Here is a 25,199-nt window from a genome sequence, read left to right on the forward strand (position 1 = left end):
CCTCACCCAACTCGCCTGCTGGAAACAAGTGGTTGCGCGTGGCACGGTTAAACAACGAATTTCCTCTCTGGGGAAACAGATGACTACTCCCAGCCCACTCAAAGCTGTGCTTCGGTCTCTCAGCATTACAGGGGAGGAGAAGGAGAACACGTGCCCTCCTGACCAAACAGTTTCTCTTCCTCCGTGTATCCTCGCTGCGCTTCTGTGTCCTCTTGGCAGGACCTAAAAAGATACGCAGCGGATGCACCAAGGCGCAATTAAATATTACAGATGTGCGCTAATGCTTTGGGACCGTGCCCGCTACCAAAGCCCTGCCAAGTTACAGATTACTGTAAGAATACCTTAAAACTGGCAGCAGCACCATTCCACCTGCTGTCTTTGTGAGGGGTTGGCATTTCCAGCCCTGTCTCCACTTCAGGACACAACATGCAGTGAAGCAGCACCTGCTGCTCTCATGCCTCTGACGGGCATGTGTAAAGGCTGGAGAGTAGATACAGGTGCTCAGAGTCCTCCTGCACACTGCCTCAGCCAAATGTGCGCTGACAGAAATGTGAAGTTATCTCAGAACACAGATGTTTGGCTTTGCTGCCACTGCCTGACACCGGCACTTTATTTTCTTTATCATGTGTGTTGAATTGAAAGCATTTTTTTAGGCCCTGACCTTGGCAGCAGTTGCTACTGCATTTCATCATAAAGATAGGAGGAAAGAAGAGGGGAGAAAAAAAAACCAGAAAGAGACTTCATGATGCTCTTTGTAATCCTGAGTACTTCAGCTGAGGACCCTCTAACACTTTTACTTATCATATTAACTCAATGTCCTCTGCTCTTTCATGGACACATTTTTACCCAACCGTAGCATGTCTTTCATGTGATTTAAAAATATTTTTCTGCTTGACAGAGACGAGTAGACAAAATCCGTGTTAATTCTACATTGACCTTTTTTGAAACAAATTGTGTTTTAAGCTGCATTTTTGTTACATTTGGTTTGGCATATCTGTTTGTAGTTCAGCTCATTTTGGGGGTGGAGTTGCCTGTAAAACCTGTACATGGTCTCTCAGGATTTACTAGTTTAACTATAAATCGTCACGACCTTTTTTAGTCAATATAATTGAGGATTCTGTAAAACGTTTCCCTAATCTAGCTGTTATGAACAGGCATTGATGACTTAATGACTGTAACACACGGTAAAGCAATTCACTGAAAAGATTTTTCTGAGGCTGGAAAAATTACAAGTCCTACTGTTCCACTAATACCTCTTGCTCTTGTGCTTGCACCTGTACACCAGACGTTGCTGGTGGTCTCTGTATTTTCAGTTTATTCATACAGGAATGACATTCCCCCTCCCTCCTCAGCCCCCATTTCATTTCCTAGGTTCCTCTGCCCGGCTTCCACCTGTGTGAAACCCTGCTGTTCATCCAGGACATCCTTGCTGAATACTCACCACTCAGTGAAATACAACCTTTTAGAACTTACAAAAAATACCCACACAGGTTTGGGTTTTTTTTTTTCTGGGTAAAGGACCATGCAGACATGCTTTTACTTCAAAAAAGAGAAAGCAAAAATATTGAGCACTGAAGGCAAATCTCTTGTCAGTACTTGCTGCAGAACGACGTCAATCTAACGAGCAAATGGGATGAAAATCTAGTTTTTGATGCAAATTTACAAAATTGTGGTTGTCTGAGTTACAGCTTTCTTGACAAGAGTGAAATGTTGTCTCACTATTATTTTGAAATATAAAACTGAAATTCAAAATAATGAATTTAAAATTATTCAGACACAACGTTTGGAAGAAATTAGAAGAAGAAAGTATGGAAAACAAAAAGTATCCTTCTGTGCTTTTTGTTATCAAGGGTCATCTTCACAGTTACTCCATCAGTCTCCAGGAATATTTCAAATGGTACTGCAAAACTCAAGAAAACGACAAGGCATCTGACTTCATTTCATGTACTTACTCAAAAAAAGTGGTCCATCCCGTCTCATCGCTTTTCGTCGCCAGAAGTCCACTGTTGCCATGGTAGGTAAATAAGACAAGCTCCTGCCCTTGCGCAGTCATGCTTTTCAAACATCCATTAGTGCCTATCGTCAACCAGATGACTTGGTTGTCAGGAGAGACCACTCTTACCGGCATGCGGTTGGGATCCCGTCTGATGCGCAGAGTATTCCCGTTGCTATCTGTTACCGCAGTGATATCGTTATCGTTACTGTAGCTAAAATTGTACAGATAGTCTCCCGTGACTAAACTCACAGTGTACTGGTGAGTACCATTGACATCAAAGATATAAAGCTCTTGGTCAGTCGGAGAAGCAATCTCATAAAAGTTCATTGAATTGAGTAGGGGCTTGTTCTTTGACACAGCCCGTATCCTAATATTGCCCAGATCGGCAATATACAGGGTGCCGTCCGGAGACACAGCCAAGGAGGAAGGGGCGTTAAGTTTGGCATCTTTAGCATAGCCATCTCCACTCTGGTAACAGTCACAGTTGACATCGTTTTTGCAATCACACTCTGAGGGTATTCCAGCGACCAGCGAGATCTCTCCATCGGTTGTGACCTGCCTGATCCTATTGATCTTCTTCTCGTCCGTTTCTGTGATGTACAGCACGCCGCTGTAGGAGAGGGCGATGGCGGCGGCGGACTCCAGCGTGGTCTGCACGGCGTGCTTCCCCACGGCGTACTCCACCCCGGGCACCTGGCAGTGCATCGGCCTCCCCGCGGCAATGCGCACCTGCCGGTTCTCCGTGATCTGCAGCACGACGTTGTTATCCAAGACGTAAATGGAGTTATCCATCGGGTTGATGGCTAAATCTGTAGGCCACTCCAGGCGCACCTTCACAAAGAGAAGCGCTCTGTTAAACAGTTAGCCCGTGCAGATTGAATTCCTTCGCTCACCTTGGGTCTGAGACACGGCTGTAAGGATATTTTTTACCCGCTGTAAGCAATCATGACAAAAGGACTGGGATGAAAACGTACACAGCAGGCTAAAGCTTTGCAGGGAGGCAAGGGGAACAATGTTCAGACATCTGTTTCACTGAAAAAAAACTAGTTGCTTTGGAGCTATACTACAGGCTGAACTTCCCCACCAATAAATGCTATACTTTTCCATATCACAAATGTATAAACAGACAGATACCAGAGTCTAAATACAGACTTTGAGGACAGTATTCATTTTTTTATTCTTGTAATAGCAAAAATAACTTAGCACCTTCCCCATTATGAGACACTGTATTGCACTCCATTTTAAAACGTACCACTAGTGATGTCCCTTCTTACCTACACAATTTTCTTTAGACTAATAGAAAAATATGGGGTTTTGGATATATTCACAGTAGTAGGGTAAGGAGGTTAGCGATTCAGAAAACATCAATATGCCAAGGGAGTTCTAACAGATCTGCCATTTTCCCAGAATTTACTACCAGACTTAATGTTTCCAGCTGATAGTTTTGCTGTTCTAAACTGAACTGAACTTTATGGGCAGAAAAATTGAATACAGCAGCATTTATAGCTAAGAGAATACACTGTGATTCATGTCCTTGAAACGGATTTCTTTCTCCCCAAATTGTGCTGTTAAATATCCATTCCACACTCCACCCTGTTTTCTTTTAAGGGGCAACTAAGCTGCATTGGCATTTCTAGCCCCAGCTCAGCTTCCCAAATTAGCAGCAGCTAAAAAGTACCTGGCTGATGTGCATGCTGGTATCACAGGTTAGGGGTCGTGCTGAGGTCAGGTCATTGGAGCCAAGCAAAGTGGATATTATTCCATTCTGATCCACTTTTCTGATCATAGTCCCATCAACAAAGTATATTAACCCGTTCTTGTCAATTGCTATTCCTTTAGTGAAGAGAATAAAAATCAGGTTTTTGTACTAGCAGTGAATATATTGTGCATAACAAAGGGCATTAAGTGGTATGTATCTAGTGAAAATTAAGGGCAGAAAATACGGTCTTATGCAGTAGCTAGTAAAACAGCTTGTAAACATATTTTGCATAATAAACCAATACTCAGTATGAAATAACTACTAGCAATTGCATCTGCTGTTCATTTGTGCATACATGTCGAGAAGGGCCTAGCTGTTAAGTTTACCTGCCACAAGGAATAAATGGGATCAGAACTAACACTGATTTTAAATCTTCACTACTGCCTGCCAAACACATGATCCACATGAGCATTTAAAAATGCTCAGTAACTATGCAAGCCAAATATTTCCTAAAAAATCAGCCTGGATTCCCTGTGGCTCTCCTCCTCAAAGGTCTTCCCAGTTGCAAAAAATATTACTCAAAACCCCATTTTTGAGCCAGCTGCTGTGTTCAGTAATTAAACACGATCATGCTCTCAGCTCTGAACTTTTGTATTATTTTGAAAATTTTGGAGGGGTAACTCTTTTTACCTTTTGGGCTCATGAGAGTTGCCTCCACCGCCTTGCCTCCATCACCACACCTTGCCTCATCAAACGGTAGGCACTGCTCCCCTGTTCCTCCTATTACCTCAGCATTTTTGGTCAGGTCTTTCGCACCCGTGAGAGACTTGGGCCGATAAATCCTGCGCGTGTTTGTGTCGGAAACGTACAAATCTCCCGTCACAGGGTCGGTTGCGAGGTAGTATCGGTGAGCTGGGTTGTTGCTGTAAAATGGAATCATGCATTGCATATGTTGTAGTTAATTGCACCTAACACTGGAGCAAAAAGAAAAGGCTTCAGTTTGTATGCAGTAATACATAAATAGTTAAAACCAACGGTGAAGGTCTAGGCACAGGTAGCACAAGTCATGGTCCCAAACCCTTTTTCGGTTCACATTTCTTGCCTGTGTCACAGGCAGTCCAATCTAGAGTACTCATCCTTTTGGGACAGAAGATCCGTTTTCTCTGTGATGCTCACAGGCCTGTTCCACGCTCTGTAGAGACAGCATCTGTCTCTGCATTCAGTCAAATCAAAATGCAGGAGTCTAAATACTCCCAGGTCTTCTGGGAACCTTGATCCAGTTCCAAACTTTGCAGCAGTACCCCAGCCCTCACTTACTTTGTTGCTGTTATTATCCTATCTGTTTTATTATAATTTACATAAGGTTGCTGGGATGCGTGTTTTATATAATTAATAAACAGATAAGGCATACTTTGTATTATTAGTTCAGAGGCAAGAGATGATAAGACATCCTTCATAAGTATTTGTTTAATTCCCTGCTTTCAAAAGATGTGATACGCATGATTTAACGCATTAGGAAATGCCATCTTTTCCACCAGAGCACCAAGTGGAACTTTTTCATTCTTCTTAACTCAGAGTCATATTTCAAATAATTGTACACATTGGCACAAACTCGCTAACTATGCCAACACAGTCTTTACTGCAGAGAAAATATATATTGCTAACCATTTTCCCAGGAACGTACATTTTGCCTCTCTACTGGTGCCACATAATTGAGAATTATTGCTGTTTCTCCCCTGCTGGTGAAAGAACCAGCTCTGGGAGTACCTTTTGGTTTGATATATTGTGATGTAGAAACTTAACCCACTGCAGTTGGGATTCCTGACCTAATTTATGGCATGAAGAGCTGAAATAAGGTCATGTAAATACAGGAGGTAATTTCAGATGCTCTCCTAATGGATTGGAAGGAGGGTGTCAGAACAGTCAGTCCCACTTCTGATGTTTGCAAAAGGGCTGCTGAAACAGATCTACCAGTCTTGGTGATAGCCAAACATCTGTTCACAGAATGCTATACTTCTCATTTTGCAAATACATAATGGTGCTAATGTAACACATTTTTATGTACTGCCACTTGGAAAAAGCAACAAGAGACCAACAGGAACAAGTTGTGAACAAATGATGTCTATTAGCAGGGACAGATTTTTATAGTTATCCAATTACAAAAACAGAAAAAAAAAAAGTGTTGCGTAAGTAGGACTTTCTTTGGGTTTAAGACTTTTAACAGGTTGGTTTGAACGAAGAAACCAAGTGCAGTAGACTAATGAAATAAAACACAGTGATTAGCACCTCTTAAAAAACTCTGCTATAGAGCTGAGTGTTGTACAGCTTGTCTGAAAACAATCAAATGTAGGCTTACTTTAAATTTCTGTCTGTTAGAAACCTGTTATTGCCAACACACTACATAGTTGAAAGGTACTTTCGAGACCTTAATTTACACAGAGATCATTGAAGATGATCAATATGTACCTTACGAATTATTTATATCTCTGTAGACTGCAAATTAAATTATACTCATTTGTGTGATTACTTTGGTCTTTAAGAAACTTTGCAGACGCTTCAAATATAGACACGTTGCAAAATGCAACAAGTGCATTTTGTAATTTAAAATAAAGTAATAAAGTCCTTTCTTATACTGCTGAAATCTAAATTAAAGTATCCCTCTTCAACTCATCTAACATTGCCTCAATCATGTTTTTCAGTTGTTGGAATAAAGAGTTATCAAATCAATAACTAAATAATTTATGCCCAACACAATTATTTCTTTCTAAAAAGCATTTGTAAAGCTATTTTCTTCATCAATACGAAAATATTTCAATGTTCTAATTAATTCCAACAAAAACGACAAAGCTCATCTTACTTGGGATGCATTAGTGTATCCTCATCAAAACAAAACAAATTACAGCTGATAATTTAAGGATATTTTCTCATTTTATTAAAAAACCACTGAAGTTTGGGAGAGCATACGATGTTCTTACTGAATCAATATAAACTCTCCAATTCGTCATACACAGATCTCTAATGGCTCCTTTCTGAGCTAATGCAAGAAGCTTAACTTCAGCATTTCTTTTCAAGTGAAGGTTAAAAAGCTGAGGTAGTTTTAGCTGATAGAAAAAAAAACCCATTAATTCACAGGAGCAAGGCACCACTTGAGGAACTGCATAACTGTCCAGTGAAAACCACATTTGTCTTCTAGCCAGAAAACATCCATGCACACTATGCAGATAACAAAAATACTACATGGATCAGCAGCCAACAGCTGGAAAGCTGCACAGAGTTTATTCTATTTCATTGTAGCTTGCAAGGATATTAAGCTTCTACCAATAACAACAAACATGAAGAAATAAAATCCACAGTCAGTGACTTTTAGACTCATTCGGTGCCACCTAATCACTGTCAGTAGCTCTGCAGAACATGAAGCTACATACCAACATGGGCTCCTGTAACGACAAATGACTATAAGTTAACTTGTCCTGTCTACGCCAAGGAATAATAAGTGCTTTGAATTTAAAGTGCACACACACAGGCACAGAGCTGTAATGATCTATCTCCCACTGCTTTTATCTTGCCTGTGCTAGTCTTTTAATTCTTCAGCTGTCGGATCACCTACATTATTCTCCATGCACAAATTTAAAAAAAATATTCTTCCTGCTTCAGTCCCTCCCTCTCTCCCATTCATTCTGTGCCTTCTAAACCATATACCTTCAAAGCTATTTTTATGTTTTGCTAAACTTTTCTGGATCTCTATAGACTTGGGATACTGCCATAGCCTACAAATGACCTCCCTGTCTTCAAAGTCCTTCTAAAAATTACTTCTTCCATGAATGCCCATCAGCATTAATCACCCATAGGCAGCAGTGTGTATAAAGACATCAGTTCAGCTTTGAGACTGAAAAAATGTTAGGTCACTGGTACATGAAAGGATAAATTTGATCCGCATTGTCTCCCTAATTTAGAGTACAGGCTCCTTGAGTTGGGAGGCACATCACTCTCTGTGCTGAAGCACTGTGTTTATAGGTGAGGAAAGCTGACTGTTTGAATGGATAATAGATCTAAACTAGCATTTAGTTTTACTTGGGAAATGCGTATTTTAGTGTATTTTCTTAGTTTTGATACCTAGTAATTACATATTGCAAAGTGGTCTGTTGAAGGCTGTTTTCCAAACTGCAGTTTAAATAGAAATCTCCTCAGCAATTTGAAGGGGTTGCCTGTGAAACTGGGCAGTTTGCCCCCCTCTTCTACAGTCCAGACTAATGTGCTTCTCCATTTTCTGCAGCATTTCACAGGGCTCTGGACAACTTTGCACAAGCAAAAGAAACTATTTGGTCTCACAGTTCATCCTTAAGCTGAGGAGTCCATGACAACAGTATTTGGTGGATACTAAAATTTTACACGTTAAATAAAAATTAGCTAAATTAATAGAATAAAAAGCTGCCAGGGGATATTAACCATAAAGATGTCACTGGTGGCTTAGGAAGCCACTGAGGCAGCAAACCTAAGGCGAAGAGTGGACACTGGGATAAATGCAGCATGATGGGAGAGAAAACTCAAACTCCTAGTAGACCATGTCAGGCTGGACAGTGGGGTCCACAACTCCTGCCTGCTGAATCTACAACCACTCCTGCAGAGCCAGTTCTCCATGGTCCTCTACACCTCCTTCTGCCTCAGGAGGAACCCCACTTCAAAGGCGTTACATCAGCCCGTGAAAATGTTCTTACACTAATTTGTAAACTGTGATTGCAGTTTTGCTACCTGGAGCTTATGCATGCATAGGCATGAATAAAGGACAAAACCTTCAATGTTCTCCCTCACCAGCTTCTCTGTGGATCTAGTTTCTGAAACATCACAGTTGAGCCTGTGGCCACAGCTCTGTCAGAGGCAGGAGAGGGCGCTGCTAGTAAATCACAGCAAAACAAACCTCCTTACACATCCTGTTGTGTCACCCTGTTTTGCCATTCCAAATTCCCATTTTAACTATTGTTCCATATTCCATATATTTGACAAGACAACATGTTATCCATCTGCAATCACAACTTTGTGATACCACAAGGGGTAGCATTCTTTCAAAAGTAATGGCACAAATGCAAGTTAAACATAACAGCGAAAACCTAAAACCACCAAATAGAAGGGACTGCCTCTAACACCTGTAAAATAAAATAAAACCAGCTAAACTGTGCATCAGCTCCCAGATCTGATCATTAGCACTGATGCAAACACCTTATTTAGTCATGGAATTTTTTGCCTAACACATTTGAAACATACTTTCAAAACCATAAACCCCCTCCTCACAAAGAAGTATGTCAAAAGTAAAGCAAATTTGAAAAAATAAAAGGAAATCTGAGATATGACTCTCTGGAATTTGTTCTAAAACCAGGAAGGAAAATGATTAGCAGAAAAAAAGCAGAGAAAGGGACCAACAGGGCTGCTAAGCCCTATACTTAACAGTTCCGCCACAAAGTCTTGCAGGGTTTCAGGTATCAAACAGATTTTAGCATAAATCTGGTTTTGTTTCCTTATCAGTGCTGAGTGCTGTGGCAAAGCAATTCTAAGCATCCACCTTCTTCTCTTCTGTTCCTGTCACTACTGTAACAAAGCAAGGATGGATAAATGTACTATACAATCCTTCTGATCACTGTTGGGTTTATGACTGGTCTTATGAATCCTGGTTTACTTTAAAATCTTGACTCCTGGAGTTGTATTATAGGACATCTTCAACTTTCATTATTAAGAGAAGTTCATCCTTAAAGAAACAAACCTGTTAACTGTGGGCCTGAAAAGACTCAACATCAAAAGGCTAATGAAATGAACTCACTTGATGCTTTCATGATTTTATTATTCATATGCCATTCTCATCATGTCTGATTAATGAGTGAGTTTTTATATGATCAGCAGAAGTGCTGCCAGCAAGGACTAGGAGTAAGCAGAGACGAGGGGACGGCAAAGGAGATCACACACAAGCATAAAAAGAAGCCTGACTGAGGACAGTGAGTGATGAGAAAAGAGGAACTCATATCCGAAAGGATGATACAGCCTGACAGCTGACATAACTAAAACATATGAACTCATTATTTTTGAAAAATACTCCTCTTTTCTAATAATACATCTCAGAAATGAGTTCTCCATTATAAGCATTCATTTGTTAAAAAAGAACAGTTAGAAAAATATAAATCTTCTTTAAGGAATGCTTACCTATGTCTAAAATCTTTATTTCTTGTTGGGAGCAAGTAAAAAAGAACAGAAAAACATTATTAGAAAAACATTCAGAAAGGATGTTAAAAGATGAAAAGGCGGCAACATTTACATCTATCATTAGTTAAGTGGTGAACGATCATCTTTTGTCCACTCATGTCGACTATGTAGGTTAACTTAAAATCCATGGAATAACTACTTTGGGTAGATTAAATTCACACAATTTAGATAAGCACAGTTAAAATATTTTATCTGGGTATAACATTTTCACTTCGGTATTAAATACTTTTTCATATGTTTATTTCTTTTCCCCAAAAACATGTGGAAACTCTAAACAATATCTTACACAATGTCAGAAATCTATCCCATACTTTAGTTTGCAGCAGCAATTCACAACTCCAAAAGCCCGATATGAGAAAAACCCCATACCTTAGCTCCAGAACACTGGTTACATTCCCAGAGGGGAATATCCGCCGAACGTAGTTGAAATCTCCCACGTAAAGACTGCCATCTATCCCACAAGCTAAGGCAACTGGAGCCAACAATTTGTTACCGTCAGCTTGACCATTGCAACTGGGGCAGGAGATGCTGCGTCGTCTTCCATTGCCCATAATGCTACTAACCACCGGGGGTTGCTGAGATATAAATTGATTTTCACCATTTCCTTTGTAGAGGATTCCTGGCAGATAATATAAACCAACACAAAACAAAACAAAAACCAAAAGCTTTGGATGTATGTTCATAAAATCATGCATAAGTATTCTAAATATCCTTTTAGTTGATGAACATAATTTCATAGAATCAGAATCATTAAGGTCGGAAAAGATCTACAAGATCATCAAGTTCAACCATCACTCAACACTACCACGACCACTAAACCATGTCCCCAAGTGCCACGACTACATGTTTTTTGAACACCTCTAGGAATGGTGACTCCACCACCTCCATGGGCAGCCTGTTCCATTATCTCACACCTCTTCCAGTAAAGAAATTCTGTTTCACCACCATATTTTTCTCACTACAATTAACAGAACTTTCATTAAAACATTTATAGTTGTATTTAAGTCACAGACACAAAAAGCATTCAATTATCTTGTCCACAAAATGTAGTACAAATACTAAATGCACTAGCATTTAAAACCCAAACAAGTTTTTAGTCATTCTTAAGTGTTAGTAATTTTAATAGTTCTAACACTAGCATTTAAAACCCGAACAAGTTTTCAGTCATTCTTATTTTTAAGTGTTAGTAATTTTAATAGTTCTAATTCAGAATAACAATTGTCATGTTGAAGGAAACGCAGGGTATACTGAAAGAAACCAAGTTCTCTGTCCCTAAATCTTTAGTTTTGAAATTTCTTAGAAATGACTGAAATTCTAACTGGGCATATGTTATGAAAAAGAAAAAAATACATTCAAAACTTGTATTGGTGAAGTCCTACTATAACTAATCATTATTATGATGTCAATTGTAATCTAAAGTGGATTACTGCTGCAAACTGTAAATATTAATTAAAGAGCTACTTCAAAAACTTGGAGATTGCCTCAATTTTACATTTAAAAGACTCTTTATTCAGATCACAACAAAAATATACCTCTGGCAACAAAGTCTGCTTCAATACCACGTCTGCAGTTATAGGCAGTTATTAAAAATGTCAAGACAGCAAAAAAATGTGGTGCCAGGCCAACCTGCCTCTTAAACTTAATTCTGCTTTGAGGCATGAAAGAAACAATAATTTTGTGAAGACAAAGCAATGTGCCAGCAGTATTTTTCTTCCTTACAGCCTCCATAGGAAATCTGAGAAGAAAAATGCACGCTTTATGTTAAATCTTCAGTCTTAGGAAAAAAAAGTGTGACTTTATAGTGTGTTAAAATGTTTCTGGGACCCTCTTTTTATATATATGTATAAATATCCCTCAATGAATCCATTGAACTGTACTCTACAAATGGTCAGCTATTATGGTTATACTCATAAGTCACAATATGTCTTTTTGTGGTATAATCCATGTAAACCACATGTCACTTTGTACTTCAGAGTGATACGTGTTTTATTGATTGTGTACTCAGAGTTTCAAAGGCAGTATGGGGCTGAGGGACACATTTCTCTTCTGAGATGCTTAGGAGAAATTTAAGATGTATTCCTCTTTCTCTCCTCACTCCCATAATGCAGTCTTTATATTGAAAGATATGAGAAAAAAAATACTTTGTTTTCCTCTTCAAATGTTTTAGATGTCTTCACTACTTTTTAATGTTATAAAATTCAGGAGATTATAAACATAAAGCCAATATATGTGATAAAATCAGGAAGAATGAAAATGGTTTATGGAAACCTAATGGCAAGTAATCTAAATAAGTAATCTAAATCAAAAGAAGGAGAACATATTTTTCATGAATAGTTAAAGCAAGAATGCATTAACAGTACAGAAAATCCCCTCTCCGATGATTACATCATTTATGACAATCATGGCACCATAATTTTGCCTGAAATAGCTGAGTTCTCTAATTTTCATCAGAGGAATTCTACAAGTCAGCACAGCGCACTATTGCACCTGATTTATTCTGTCATTACCTTGAAAAATTGGTCCTTCACATTTCTCCTCTATTATCACAGACTAAAAGATGTACATTAGACTATTTACTGCAGTACCTCTGCTTGTCCGTACGAACACTCTCTGCACTCTCCTGAATAAATTTCTCCAGCTCATCCACCTTCTCATTACAACTCTCCACTTTGCTTATTCAATTAGACACATGTCACTTTGAAAAGTCATTACTTGTTAAACGTACTCTTGTACATAATTTAAAGCTACCATCAATTTACCTTGTGAACAGAATCGATCATATATATATACATAATTATATCTCTTTACATTTTTAGCTGGATTACCTTACAATAATCTGCACGGGATTTTGCTGACATCTTAAGTTAGGTACAATGACACTTTTTCTCTTGGTGTGGTCACCTTGTTTTTTCTACCAGTGAGAAGCAACGCTTTAGCTGGTCATTAGCATAAGACACAAAATAAGCTCATGTACTAGTAGTGGGAGACCTCCAAGGGGCACTAGGTACTGCAGAAGTGATGTTCATCTGCCAAATTACTTCTGGGCTCCTCCTTTGCCTTCAAAATCTAGAGTGACAAACTCCCACCTTGAGCCATGTTAACTCTGCTGAATTCACCTTTCTTACATGCTTCCAGCCAAATTTTTCCAAATTCCTTCCAGTTCAGAGTTGAGCTGGGGTTTCCTCTGCATGACACTGTCCAGAGAGTTGCTGAGTAGCACAGTGGACAAATTCACAGTGTTGCCAAGGTATAATTCTTATAAGTATGTATTGCTCCTCATTTTTTCACTGAAATTAAGGAAGATTGGCTCGCTAGCGACTGGACTCTGTCCTGCACAAGGGACACAGGTGCCCTTGCTGGCTCATGGAGGCATCATCTGTCAGCTGCTGTGTGCTGAGCTGACCACAGCATCCTGGGGAGGATTCACCTCATGGAAAGGTTTAAATGGGAAGACAGTGTCACTGAGTGCTCATCCTCCAGAAGAGATAGTACCCATGTGCTAACTGCTCCTGTGGGCAGCAATGCTGGGCCTGGGGATATCATGATGTGAAGAGGAACACCTCCTGTATAAATAAGGGATTTAATATTGGGAGTGACAGTTTGGCAGGAATGTCCCTTACTGTTGTTTAATTTTAGGTAATTTTGAAAACTGGAAGTGAAAACATTGTTCAAGGTGCTGTTAACATACAGACAATAAACCCCAACAGTGCTGATGTACAATTGCTCTAGAAATAGTGTTCCTGTAGCATCACTCAACTTCTAAAAACAATTTCAACTTTCTTTTTTTTTTTTGTAAGCATAACAGGCTGACACTTAGATGAAATTCTTAAGGCATATGTACTTATACAGTGAAGAAACATGACGTATACTGTAAAGCTCAAAGCATTCACCATATACAAACCACTCCATTATTTCCTTTTTTCTTAAAAAATAACAAAGAAAACATTTGAACAGTTAGAATGAGACATCTAAAGTATAGGGCAGTTAAGTACTAAAATTATCAAGAAAAAAATGAACTCTTTACCATTCTGAACATCCAATACATGATGTTTATCCAATGTCCAGCCACCCATGTTGGAAGCATCCAGTTCATAACCCTGCAAAATGGCAGTTCGCTTTTCCCAGAGGGTTAGATCCAAGCAAGACTCATATTCATAACCTACAGACACTGAAATAACAGTAAATTTCCTCATTAAGTACAGGATCTCGTTCAGAAGAAGACTTTAAACAATGTGATTCCCTTAAACTACATACGTTTTTCTCTTCTTCCAGGCTACTTAAAAATCCCTATGGCTAACTGAGATATTCTGAAAACACTAAACTGAATTCCAAAATCCTTTAAAAAGAAATCTTGGGTTATTAAAATAATTTTAGTTATTAAAAGTTGATTAGGACAGGTACAGGAGGAAAGCCATTTTGTGAAGTACATAAGAATGCTATTGTGCTCTAAAGTATGAGGAGCGTGCAGACTACCATACTGCATTATTAGGCTGAGGGCTACAAAGTGGCAAAGAACTAGAAGTGAAAAATGACTGTGATCTGTTTTTGCTTTTGAAAGGAAGTTTTTTTTCCCTATAATTCAAAGTTTATATTAGTATTTTCTAATACAGTTTAATATCTATTGTTATTTTAAACTCCGTTAAACATTTTCTACTTGATGGATACATGTATTTGAGATGTACCTCCCTATTTTCAAGACAACAGGAAAAATGCAAAAGCCTCTGTAATACACATACCAACGGCTTCAGATAATCCATAGACTCTCTGGTTGTATGCATCAGTTTTATCCCATATGAAAGTGTAAGCCAGATTTGGGGATGCAGGGAACCATTTTTGAAAAAGTCTTCCAACCACTGCCACCATAAGATGAACCTTCATTAAATTGAATGGTATAACAGATTGGGTCATAGTAATCTTCAGAACAGATTTATATCCTGCAGCCCTGGAGCTTAAGTATGATAACTTCAAATCAGTTCCTGGTATTGTCGTTTCTTCATGGAGTACCTGTGGATTGGTAGGAAAAAAAAATACAGTATTTCAATGATTTTGAAATTAAACAGAACAATGAAGCTATCATAAAAGGAGGATGACATGGTGCTACATGGCAAACCATTAGGAAGCATCATCCAAATCTGGCCTTCATTTAATAAAGTAAAAAATACATAAACAAATATCAGCATTTCATTTCCTTCCAGAAAAGCAAAGTCTAAATTCTCTGTCATACTGAGGCTGCTTAGTTGATACTTTCTGCTGAAGGATTTAAAAAAAATCTCTCCTTTATTTTTATGGGAAGAAAAGAAGCATACAGGAGAGGGAAAACATCCCCAGCTCTTTTTCCAAAAGAGGCAAAAAAGCATCTTTCATCTAAGTGAAAATAGCCCCTCCTTATGCTGCCACCCATGTCCCAGCTATGGATAGATAATAATAGACAGTAGAACCTCTTAGCACTGTGAAGGGTCAGATTTGGGCCAAGAAGTCTAATTGCTCCTGTAGAAGGAGCAGAAAAGACTTTTAGGTGGTTTACTATTTGCATTACCTGAGGATTGTAAATACTTTAAACTAGAGCATTCTTCCATTTATTTCAAAGATAGAGAAGCAGGATGCCTTAGGGAAAGCTTTTCCACATTTCCTGATCAATATTCACTACTCAGATATCAGCTCACCACTTTCTCATTTCAGAGAGGTGCAATGATTCAATTTTATTTTTAAAAGGTTCCTCCCCCCTTCTACCTTGTCTTTTTCTCTGAGCTGAGGAGCATTTCTGGGTGATGGACGGATGGATGGATGGTTTCTGCATAACATGGATGAAGACAGTCTATACTGTCCCATACCTCAGTCAGGACATAAACACTGAGAGCCAGCTCTTCAGAAGAACCAAGTATCTCAACTTATTGGAGAAAAAAAAATGAAAAACATATCTGGACACATTTACAAAGATAATGTTTTTCTGGTGGGAAGAGAGGGCAAAGGGCACCAAAGAACAAGCCCAAAGCCTTGGTAGTGTCAAAAGAGCACCACTGGGTAAGTAAATTTGGAAAGCTTTATTTTGCTTTCCTGTCTCCTAGTACTAAAGTCTGAAGACAAACACTAATTAATATTAGTGGAAAGTAGACTTCAGGGAGAGCACTGTCATAAGTATTAGGCTTGAGACATCAGTGGGATCAAAAGCTGGCCACTAAAGAAGTGGTAATTTAGCTCTCTATGTTTAAGAAATCCTTGGACATTGCTTTTAAACAACTGACTGTGTTGAATAGGGCCAAATAATGTAGTTTATGCTCTTGAGATCAACAGGTGTTACACCATCATCTATGTTATCACTTTTGCTGGGATATAAAGAAAGATTTATATGGTATCCATGATATCTATCTCCTTCCCAATAACAGCAACAAAAAATTGGAAATAGTATTTTGACTACTGTCTGGTATGAATTATTTACAAGGGATATTTCTAGGCATGCAACTATTCTCCAGTAAGACTATAATTGAGCTAGAAGGAAAAGGGAAGGGAGGAATTGGAAGATATTAGACACATTAAATTCAGATTTAAAAATTCTTAATTCTTAATCTTCCAATTTGTTTTTTTCTCCCCACCATCAACCTGCCATCAGTGAGAAAAAATGACAATCAGTGCCATCAGTTGGAAGGGGTTAAGTGGTGTAATTTTTGTTTGTAAATCTAGTCTGCTCTTCCTCAGTCCAATATATGCACAGTATTTAAGCCAGAGAACAAGTAAATCTTTTCTACACAAACAACTCCTGCCTCTAGAGAGGTAAGTGATTGTGAACATATTCGTTTCCTAAGACTTTGAAGGAAAAACACAAACCACCTAGGAACAAAAGACAAATTCCTCCTCAAGACATCAGCAGGACGCTCATATCCTGCACATTAAAACTAGCTGAACAGATGGAGGTCTCTGTAAGCAAGAGGAGAAAAAGAAATAATATGCTTGTAATAGGACACAATTTAATAGACTTCACTGGTCTCCTGTTACGACCATTGCTTCTTTTACAACTGCAACTGTGGAAGAGCAGCGTTAAACACTTAGGTGGTCTTCCCAGTACTCTTGGCTGCGTTAACAGGCAATAAAGAGGACACCTTGAAGTTTCAATTTCCAGGAAATTCCACTGTGTATTTGGATTACTATCAAATTAGAAACTAGGACACTCACACAGTTCTCAGTGAGGTTCAGAACAAAAACTGATACCCTATTATTAGTTTCTGCAGAAGCCTCAAATACCTGGTGGAAATCTGACTTGTAACTTCCTTCTTTCCATAAAATATCCTCTGTAGTACTTTATTTTCTTGAGAAGTTTAGAAATGTGGAGGTAAGGTTATACATCTCAATTTCTCTCCCAGAACCAAGCATTACAAAGAGAATTAAACAGTTTAACATTCATCAGAAAAGTTAAATCATCAGGCACAGCAGAGAGCATCCTATGGGAGCCATGACAACACATCAATTGTAAAGCAATCAAAAAAGTCACTGGGTATAAAAGTCACATCAGGAATCGCCAACACAACCAAGCTGTCTGCACTTTAGCTTTTACAGATAGAGTGTCAAACTACCTTCAGAAAGGCTGATACCCTAAGGGGTCTGAGTTATAGCTCAACCACCAAATTCTAACGGCTGACATTTTATTTATGGACAATGAAGCTTCTTTGAAGGACAGCTGTGAAATATTTAACCTACAGGACTGAGATAAGGGTCACCTCAATTTTCACAGTTTGTTGTCCTGAGAGTTCAAGCTGGCGACAGAGTCACATAAATTGTGCAGGGCTCCTTGTCTCTTGTGGCTAGCAGGACTAAAGCTGGTCAGGCTCTGCAATACTTTCCTGCTCCAAAATATAATATGATTCTTGTGACATGCTTTGATGCTATTAAGAACCCTGAATAAGGAATTTATTCAATTAAGGGGGAAAAATATCTGCTGTATTGCCATGACTTTTTTCAGCAAAATCAGCAACTTCAATAGAAGGTCTGAGAACAAATTTCATAAACTGAGTGCAAACTTTAGTCCTAATGTCAGAAAGGGTTCTTTGCCAAGAAGCAACAGTTGAGCATTACAACATAACATCACCTTGGTCTAAGAGGCAAGTCAAACTTTTTAGGCAGACGTAGATATTGGCAACTGCTGCTATTACACAAACTGTGAGACCAAGGAGTACTAAAATTATACTTCTTTAATTAGAATCTGAAACTGGCTCATACTGAGATGGAAAAATCTCATCCTTTTAAAAAGACTTCCCCTAGAATTAAGGCTCGGAAAGAAATATCCTCGAGTTAACAATATAAAGCAAGGAGAAATAAAAAGGAAAAAAATAAATGCTTGTTTTTCCTAGACTTAAAACATTGCTGAGATAACAAGGAGAAGAAGGATAGGGAAAGCCATAGATGTGTAGAAACCTAAAAAAGAGTGCATGAAAGAATGAATCAAGTGGTGCTTATAAAGTTTCAAACAGAAAGCAAAAGAGAAGAAAGCCAGCAAATGTGCTGGAAAACAAGGATGCAACAATATAGGTATTTGGCTCTAAGAGTAATCTTCATTTTTTTTTCTCAGTACAAGCTTGAAGTTCTAGAGATTTTAGCTAAGTGAAATTAGGATGCAACATCCATGTAGTACTGGAATATCTAGAATTCCTTTTACACTGCCTGTTTAAATGATAGAATAGGTTAATTTATTACCTGAAGTTACCTACAATGAACCTGAAGTTACATACAATGATTTTCATTAAGTCCCTGAGGCCTATTATTTTGCCCTGAATTCTTCTGGGTAAATAAATTTTGCCACCTTCTGCTGTATAGTATTACTAGTAGTGAGACAGAGGAAAAAAACGAGTGGGCAACCTTGAACATGTAATTTGAAGGAAAATTTTTCAGTCTTCATTCTCCCACACACTTGAGGTGACAGAAACAAGCTGCTCGGGACCTGCAGAAGGCATCTTGCAAGAGTACATAACAGCATATAATAGAAGCTGGGGAGAAGGAAAGCTGCAAAAACTGAATTTCATAATTGCTTGTTGTGAGTCACATGTGCGTTTCTGTCAGACCACACTGCAATATGTGGCAAACAGGAATTTATTATATTGGGAAAAAGACAGCAACAATGCTATCTAATGCACATAAGCAGCTCCAGCTTAACCTGATCTCCCTCATCTGCATGCAGTTTGCTGTCTTGTTCCACACTGATTAATCTCTGTTAGTTAAGTCTAGGCAGAGCATGTTAACTTGCAATTGAAAGTAGATAAAGTCATGCCTAAGTAGTCCAAATTTAGTTAACATGTTATTTATTATCACCTCTCTTGAGTAATGATCTGCTGGGTCTGTGATCATCCCTTTACCCACCGCATTTGTTCATTCCCACTGCTTGCCTTCTTTTTTCAATTTTCTTTTGTGCTGCTTCTTAGGTACAGACTTTATTTCCCCCTCTGATCGATTTGGGATTTGTAGAACACTAAGTACACTCTTTTGGAAATAGAATCTGGTTGTCCCCATCTCTTATCAGAGTAGTGAATTTTTTGGGACTGTTGAGCATTGTGCATTTCTGAGGGAAACCTAACTTTAAATGGATATGTCTCAGGCATGGCTGTGCAGCTCCCACTTGCTGAAAACATGTTGTTTTCACTCAGTACCAGAATGGGTTTTTTGCACAGCTAACAACAATACTGTTTTTACCTCATCGTAAATGACCCAGCAACACCAGCTGCCTGGGATCCACTGAGAATACTATCTTTCCTTATGGCTGGTGTCCTAAGTAGTGACCCAACAGTCCTGCCTTTCAGCCCTCCAGACTCGCTGCATTTGAACCTGGTAGCCAATTTCAAGCACATTTGAAATAACAGCAGAAATCGCTAAAGGTAATTCAGTTCCTTTAGGATTTATAAAAGAAGAGGTGCAGGTAGGGAAGAAATAGCGAAGTTGGTACTCCCATGAGAAAAAGGCTGAATGCAGTCAGTCAGTGGGGGAAGGACTGGATGTGGCAGACAGCTGGAATTACAGCAAGGGGTGGGAATTAGTAGGAATCCACATGTCGTTAGTCCCACTGCTTATGAAATTACTTGTTTACCTAACCACTACAAGTGTATTTTGAAAATGTGTTTTTTGAAATTCTTCTATTACTTTTTTTTCTTGATTTATACCCCATCTATCTAAGCCATTTTCCAAATACTTCAGGAACTGAATCTATCATCTGTTGCCAAAACAAATAAATCAGAGCTGTTTTTCAGTGGGCTGTTTTGCAAATACTTTCTTTTAATTGACTTGCAACTATCAAAGGCACAGAAATGATAGCGAGGATAAAAGCAACAATTTTCTAGCACAGTCTAGATTTGTATAAGCATTTAGCTGTAATTTCCTTACATCTTTACTTTAAACTTGCTCCTGCCATGAATTGCTTAATGATTTTGATCTTTTCTTAAGAGCTCTGCATGAAAACATTTGAATACATTTTCTGCGTTTCCCCTGAAGAGACAAGGACATTTCTCAGTGAATGGGAAAAAGGATACCCTATGGAATTAGGACATTGTGAAGGTGGGGGAGAGAAAGAAGACCAAGCGAAAGAGGAGAGCACGCTTTACCTGTGTCTCTGGGATGATAGGACTATCTTCAGGAGAAATTCTAAAAAAGGTGGATAAAGGTGATGACACAATAACGGGGTTTGGCCTTATGAATCCACTCAAATCACAACTAGGAATGTCATTCTCTTCCTTCTTCATCACCAGAGTATCCATGACATAAAAGACATTCCAGGGAATCCATACTGTGTGATACTGTGTCAGGAACGGTGATCGCTCAAACACCAGCGTCAGAGAGGCACCGCCATTCGCTACCAAGTCAAACCTAGGGAAAAAACCCAAACCAACAGAGCTAGAGAGTCAGCAAATTCCCAAAGCCACCCACAGCCTCCATTTCACAGATTGATTCTTCATTCCACTGTACTGGTCTGAAAGCAGAATGGTTCTCCTAAGAACAATGGAGAAATCAATTAAATTCTATTACATAATACTGCACTGAGAGAATGGACAGTTTAAGATGCTGCACTTAAATTAAGCAAGTCCTTCTACTTCTAAAGTACATAATCAGCATGTTCAATGTTTGAAGGATGTACAGAGCAGAGCTTGGGTCAATCACTTTTTTGTGTCTTTTTTTTCCATTATTTTATTATTATCTTATTTTTACAAGCGGCTCTTCAGTAATGCCTTTGCCATCTTTGTGACTTAGAAGTGCTTCAAAGGGAACTTACATTCCATCTTGGCGAGTGATTGTATAGCCATAGTCTGGATAGTGTAGAAAGGAGACATTGACTCCAATGAGTGGCGTTCCATCAGCAGTTAATACTTGGCCCCTTATGACGGATGCAAGACTGTGAAAAAGATGCAGGATCAAATTACAAATTTGCTTTTTCCATTCTCTTTTGAGTGAATAAAGGCTAGTAGGGCAAACACACACACATACACACACACATCTCTATGTGCTATCAACTACCATTAAAAAAACATTCCTGAGACTCTAACACTTTTACAAGCTTACTTAATTTACTTTGTATAAGCAAATGTCTTGAAATCTACAGACAATAATTTTGTTTACTTTGGTTCATTTTATCTGTGCTGAGTTACTAAGACCAGAAATTCACTGAAGAATTTTAAGGACTTATAAGCCCTAGATGTTCCCAGTCCAAGTCATACCTCTGGCAGATGCCTAAAGAGCAATGTACTTTTCAATTAGTATCAAAGCAATCTGTAAAACTGCAGGGACTATGAAGTACAAAATTTAAAAGAGCAATAAAGAACATTTGTGCAACAACTTTTAATCAACTGCTGTGCCCAAACACATTAATGCTGTTAAATTACTGCAAGCGCAGTAGTTGTAGTGTAAATCATCTTCCTTCACTCAGTGAGATCCCAGACACCTGCTTCCTGTTACCGGTTTATTTTCACGTCATTACTGCTTCATAGAACGCCAGTCAAATGGTTTATGCAATTATACTGGCATGCACTTAACAATTCTATTACATTAATTCATAATTTATATTATTTAGTGAGCTCAGTTTAAAAAGTGCAGTTTCACTTTTCCTTCTGAAGTGTTTTCATTACTTTGATGTATTTCCAACTGTGCTAGCCCAAATCAACTGGTTAAATAAAGATTTACTTAATCATTAATGAAGTGCCCTGTTAGAATACAGGTACTAAGCATGGCAAGTACCTTCTGTACCCTACTGGCACTGGCAATTTGAGTTTTACAGAAAATGAGATTAAACATATATAAAAATATTTCTATATTAAAAGAAAAGGTCTCTGTGGGAAGTCCACGCCATGAAATTTGCAGTCACAGTGGATCTTCTCCTACAGATGAATCTCACACTCTTCAATTTCTTTCATATTCACGAGTAAACGACAAGTCACGCTCACCTCTTATTGAAAGGACTTTCCCCAGGTATGACATGAGTGCTGTCTGCTCCGATAAGAAAACCGATCCGGTCATAAAATGCTTTGGCAGCTTGCTGAGATGGCGACTGTTGGCTTTGGCTGATAATATCCTGGGGATCAGGTAGGCCACGACAATAAGGCTGGTTTTGGCAAGAACTCTGCAAACAGCAGTCAGGATCCATACAGTCAGCTAGCCCATCTGTTGGCAGAAATGCACAAAAATGAATAAACTCTTCCTCCTGCCCCACTGCATGCGAATGAGCCAGACAGCAGAGAGATCAAAAAATTTATGTAGTATGAAAGAATACTAATAATTAATATTTTAATGAATTCACTTTCAATTAAGGAAAGAGAGTTTGTTTCTACTGAGTTCTTAAACTCCCATGGAAACCCAGGCAAGCTAAACACATTCAGTATCGTGTAGAAATTAGACCTATTTATTGGATACTTTTCTAAAAACATGTTGAACAACCCAGAAAATGAAAGTGCTCAGGCTCTGCATACCCTGTTAACTTATAAATATTAAAAGTGGGTCTAAGTAGCTTTTATCTGAGGTTATTTGGCTCGCCACAGGATAGAAACAAGTAACTCCCACTCTGCTGTTTTCATGAAGGTTTTTTTGCATATCTGTGCTGCAAGTAGCTTTAAATATTTCACAACATTCATCAAGGTAGATTCCTTTATACTTTGGCAGAAAGATTTTGTTGCTAGTGGCAAAAGCAATTTCCACAACTATTTTGCATGAAAATGTATGAGAGAACAAAATCCGTATTTAACATTTAGATTTTATTCTGAGTAAACTGATGAGGAATGCTGGCCAGTATAAACAAGATTTAAACACATGGGTGCTTTTATGCTTATGTGCTGAAATATTCACGTATAATGAGCATTGGATCTGTCACATCACTGGAAATTTAATTTGGTGAAAGATTAAGATCAAGATCAAATTGATAACTACTAATTTGCTCTAAGTAAAGTCATAAGGAAAATGAGCCTGGAAATGTCAGCTACAGAACATTTCTAGATGACTGTAATATGGTATCATATAGCTGATAATTGTTTCTCCAAAAGAACGGCAAGACTGAAATAGCTCAAAGATTTTATTATTCCATTTAGATTAGAGAGGGAGGTTGCTTGCTCCACTAAACCGCAAAACATACCAATGCAGTAGTGAGAGGAAGCCCATGACTGCTTCTCTCACAAAAGAATCTAGCTTTAAACTTCTTTCTGAAGGGAAAAATGCCATCCGTTTTTGTTCAATCATATGTTGAAAGAGAAAGAGTGTAAGTAAACAGAGATCTTCTAAAGGTATTCCTCTAAGGATTGCTGTGCTATGTGGATCACTTAGAGGACTGGCAAAATAGTAAAAGGACTGGGACTTCTATTCTTTTGCACATCTAAAATTCTTATTTAACTCAGCTGACACTGAAGTCAGTTCAGGGAAAATGAAAGGGATGAAAAGTCATCATTAAGTATATCAAAGTTTAAACTTTTTTAAGATAAAAGAAAGAACACTGATTTTTCCTGGGATGAGGACACAGCAGAGGGCCATGCTGCCATTCAGACAGACCTTGACAGACGGAAGAAATGGGCTGACAGCAAGTCAGCAGTTCACGCAGTTCAGCGAAGAGAAGTGTGAAGTCCTGCACCTGGGGAGGAATAACCCCAGTCCATGCTGGGAACAGCTGGCTCCAAGGCAGTTTTGTGGAGACTTGGGAGTCCTGGTGGACACCAGAGGACACACCAGAGGGCCATGCTGCCATTCAGTCAGACCTTGACAGACAGAAGAAATGGGCTGACAGCAACTTCACGCAGTTCAGCGAAGAGAAGTGTGAAGTCCTGCACCTGGGGAGGAATAACCCCAGTCCATGCTGGGGAACAGCTGGCTCCAAGGCAGTTTTGTGGAGACTTGGGAGTCCTGGTGGACACCAAATTGAATATGCAGCCACATGCCCTTGTGGCAAAGAAGGTGCCACTGAAATACTGGGCTACATTAGGAGGATTTGCCAGCAGGTCAAGGGAAGCGTTCCTTCCTCTGTACTCAGCACTGGTGAGGCAAAACCTGGAGTGCTGTGTGCAGGCTGGGCTTTCAAGTACAAGAGAAACATGGACATACTAGAGAAAGCTCAGTGAAGGGCTACAAAGATGGTTAAGGGCTTGATCTCTCCCATGAGGAAAGGCTGAGAGAGCTGAGAATGTTTAGCCTGGAGAAGAGAAGGGTTGGGGGGTAATCTCATCAACATGTACAGATCCCTGATGAGAAGATATAAAAAAAGACCTTTCAGTGGCATCCAGCAGAAGGACAGCAGATAATGGGCACAGACTGAAACAGAAAAATCTGTCTAAACATCAGGAAAACTTTTTTGACTGTTGAAGTGGTCAGATGGGTTTCCCAGAGAAGATGTGGCATCTCCATTCTTGGAGATATTCAAAACCCAAGCAACACAGTGCTGAGCAACCTGGTCTAGTTGACCCTGCTTTGAGTAGGGGGTGGGACTAGAGGATTTCCAGAAGCCTTTCCAACCTCAAATAGTTTGTGAATCCTGTGATTTTCCAGTCTCATTCTTGTACAGTATGAAATCCTTTCCTAGCTGAAGTATTGACCTCTCTTGCTGGTTTTAACTCTAGAAACCTGGATCACTGTCAAAGCTGAGGGTACTGATGGTTAAAAGTATAGTTTTGGGTTTTTATATCTCTGCATGGTCTCCCAGGCAATATCTGGTGCAGTTGCCAAAGAAATGCTCAAATTTCGTCATTCATCTTTGTTAGTTTATAAAAAGCAAATGCACATCTGGAGTATAGTCTGCAGGTCATAAAACTGCATGAGATTGACACC

General features: G+C 38.9%; 1 protein-coding gene across 1 annotated transcript in view; it reads right to left on the minus strand.

Moving 5' to 3' along the window:
- Positions 1-25,199, minus strand: part of LOC103781747 (teneurin-3-like) — a 97,970-nt gene that overhangs the window by 31,406 nt on the left and 41,365 nt on the right. The window contains 10 exon segments of the mRNA XM_008949468.1: positions 1,953-2,827; positions 3,675-3,829; positions 4,386-4,618; positions 9,882-9,902; positions 10,311-10,560; positions 13,966-14,109; positions 14,678-14,945; positions 20,516-20,777; positions 21,181-21,300; positions 22,346-22,562. Coding sequence (XP_008947716.1) covers positions 1,953-2,827; positions 3,675-3,829; positions 4,386-4,618; positions 9,882-9,902; positions 10,311-10,560; positions 13,966-14,109; positions 14,678-14,945; positions 20,516-20,777; positions 21,181-21,300; positions 22,346-22,562 — 2,545 coding nt within the window.

The sequence above is a fragment of the Merops nubicus genome, unplaced genomic scaffold (assembly GCF_000691845.1).
Source record: "Merops nubicus isolate BGI_N331 unplaced genomic scaffold, ASM69184v1 scaffold12541, whole genome shotgun sequence".
NCBI lineage: Eukaryota > Metazoa > Chordata > Aves > Coraciiformes > Meropidae > Merops > Merops nubicus.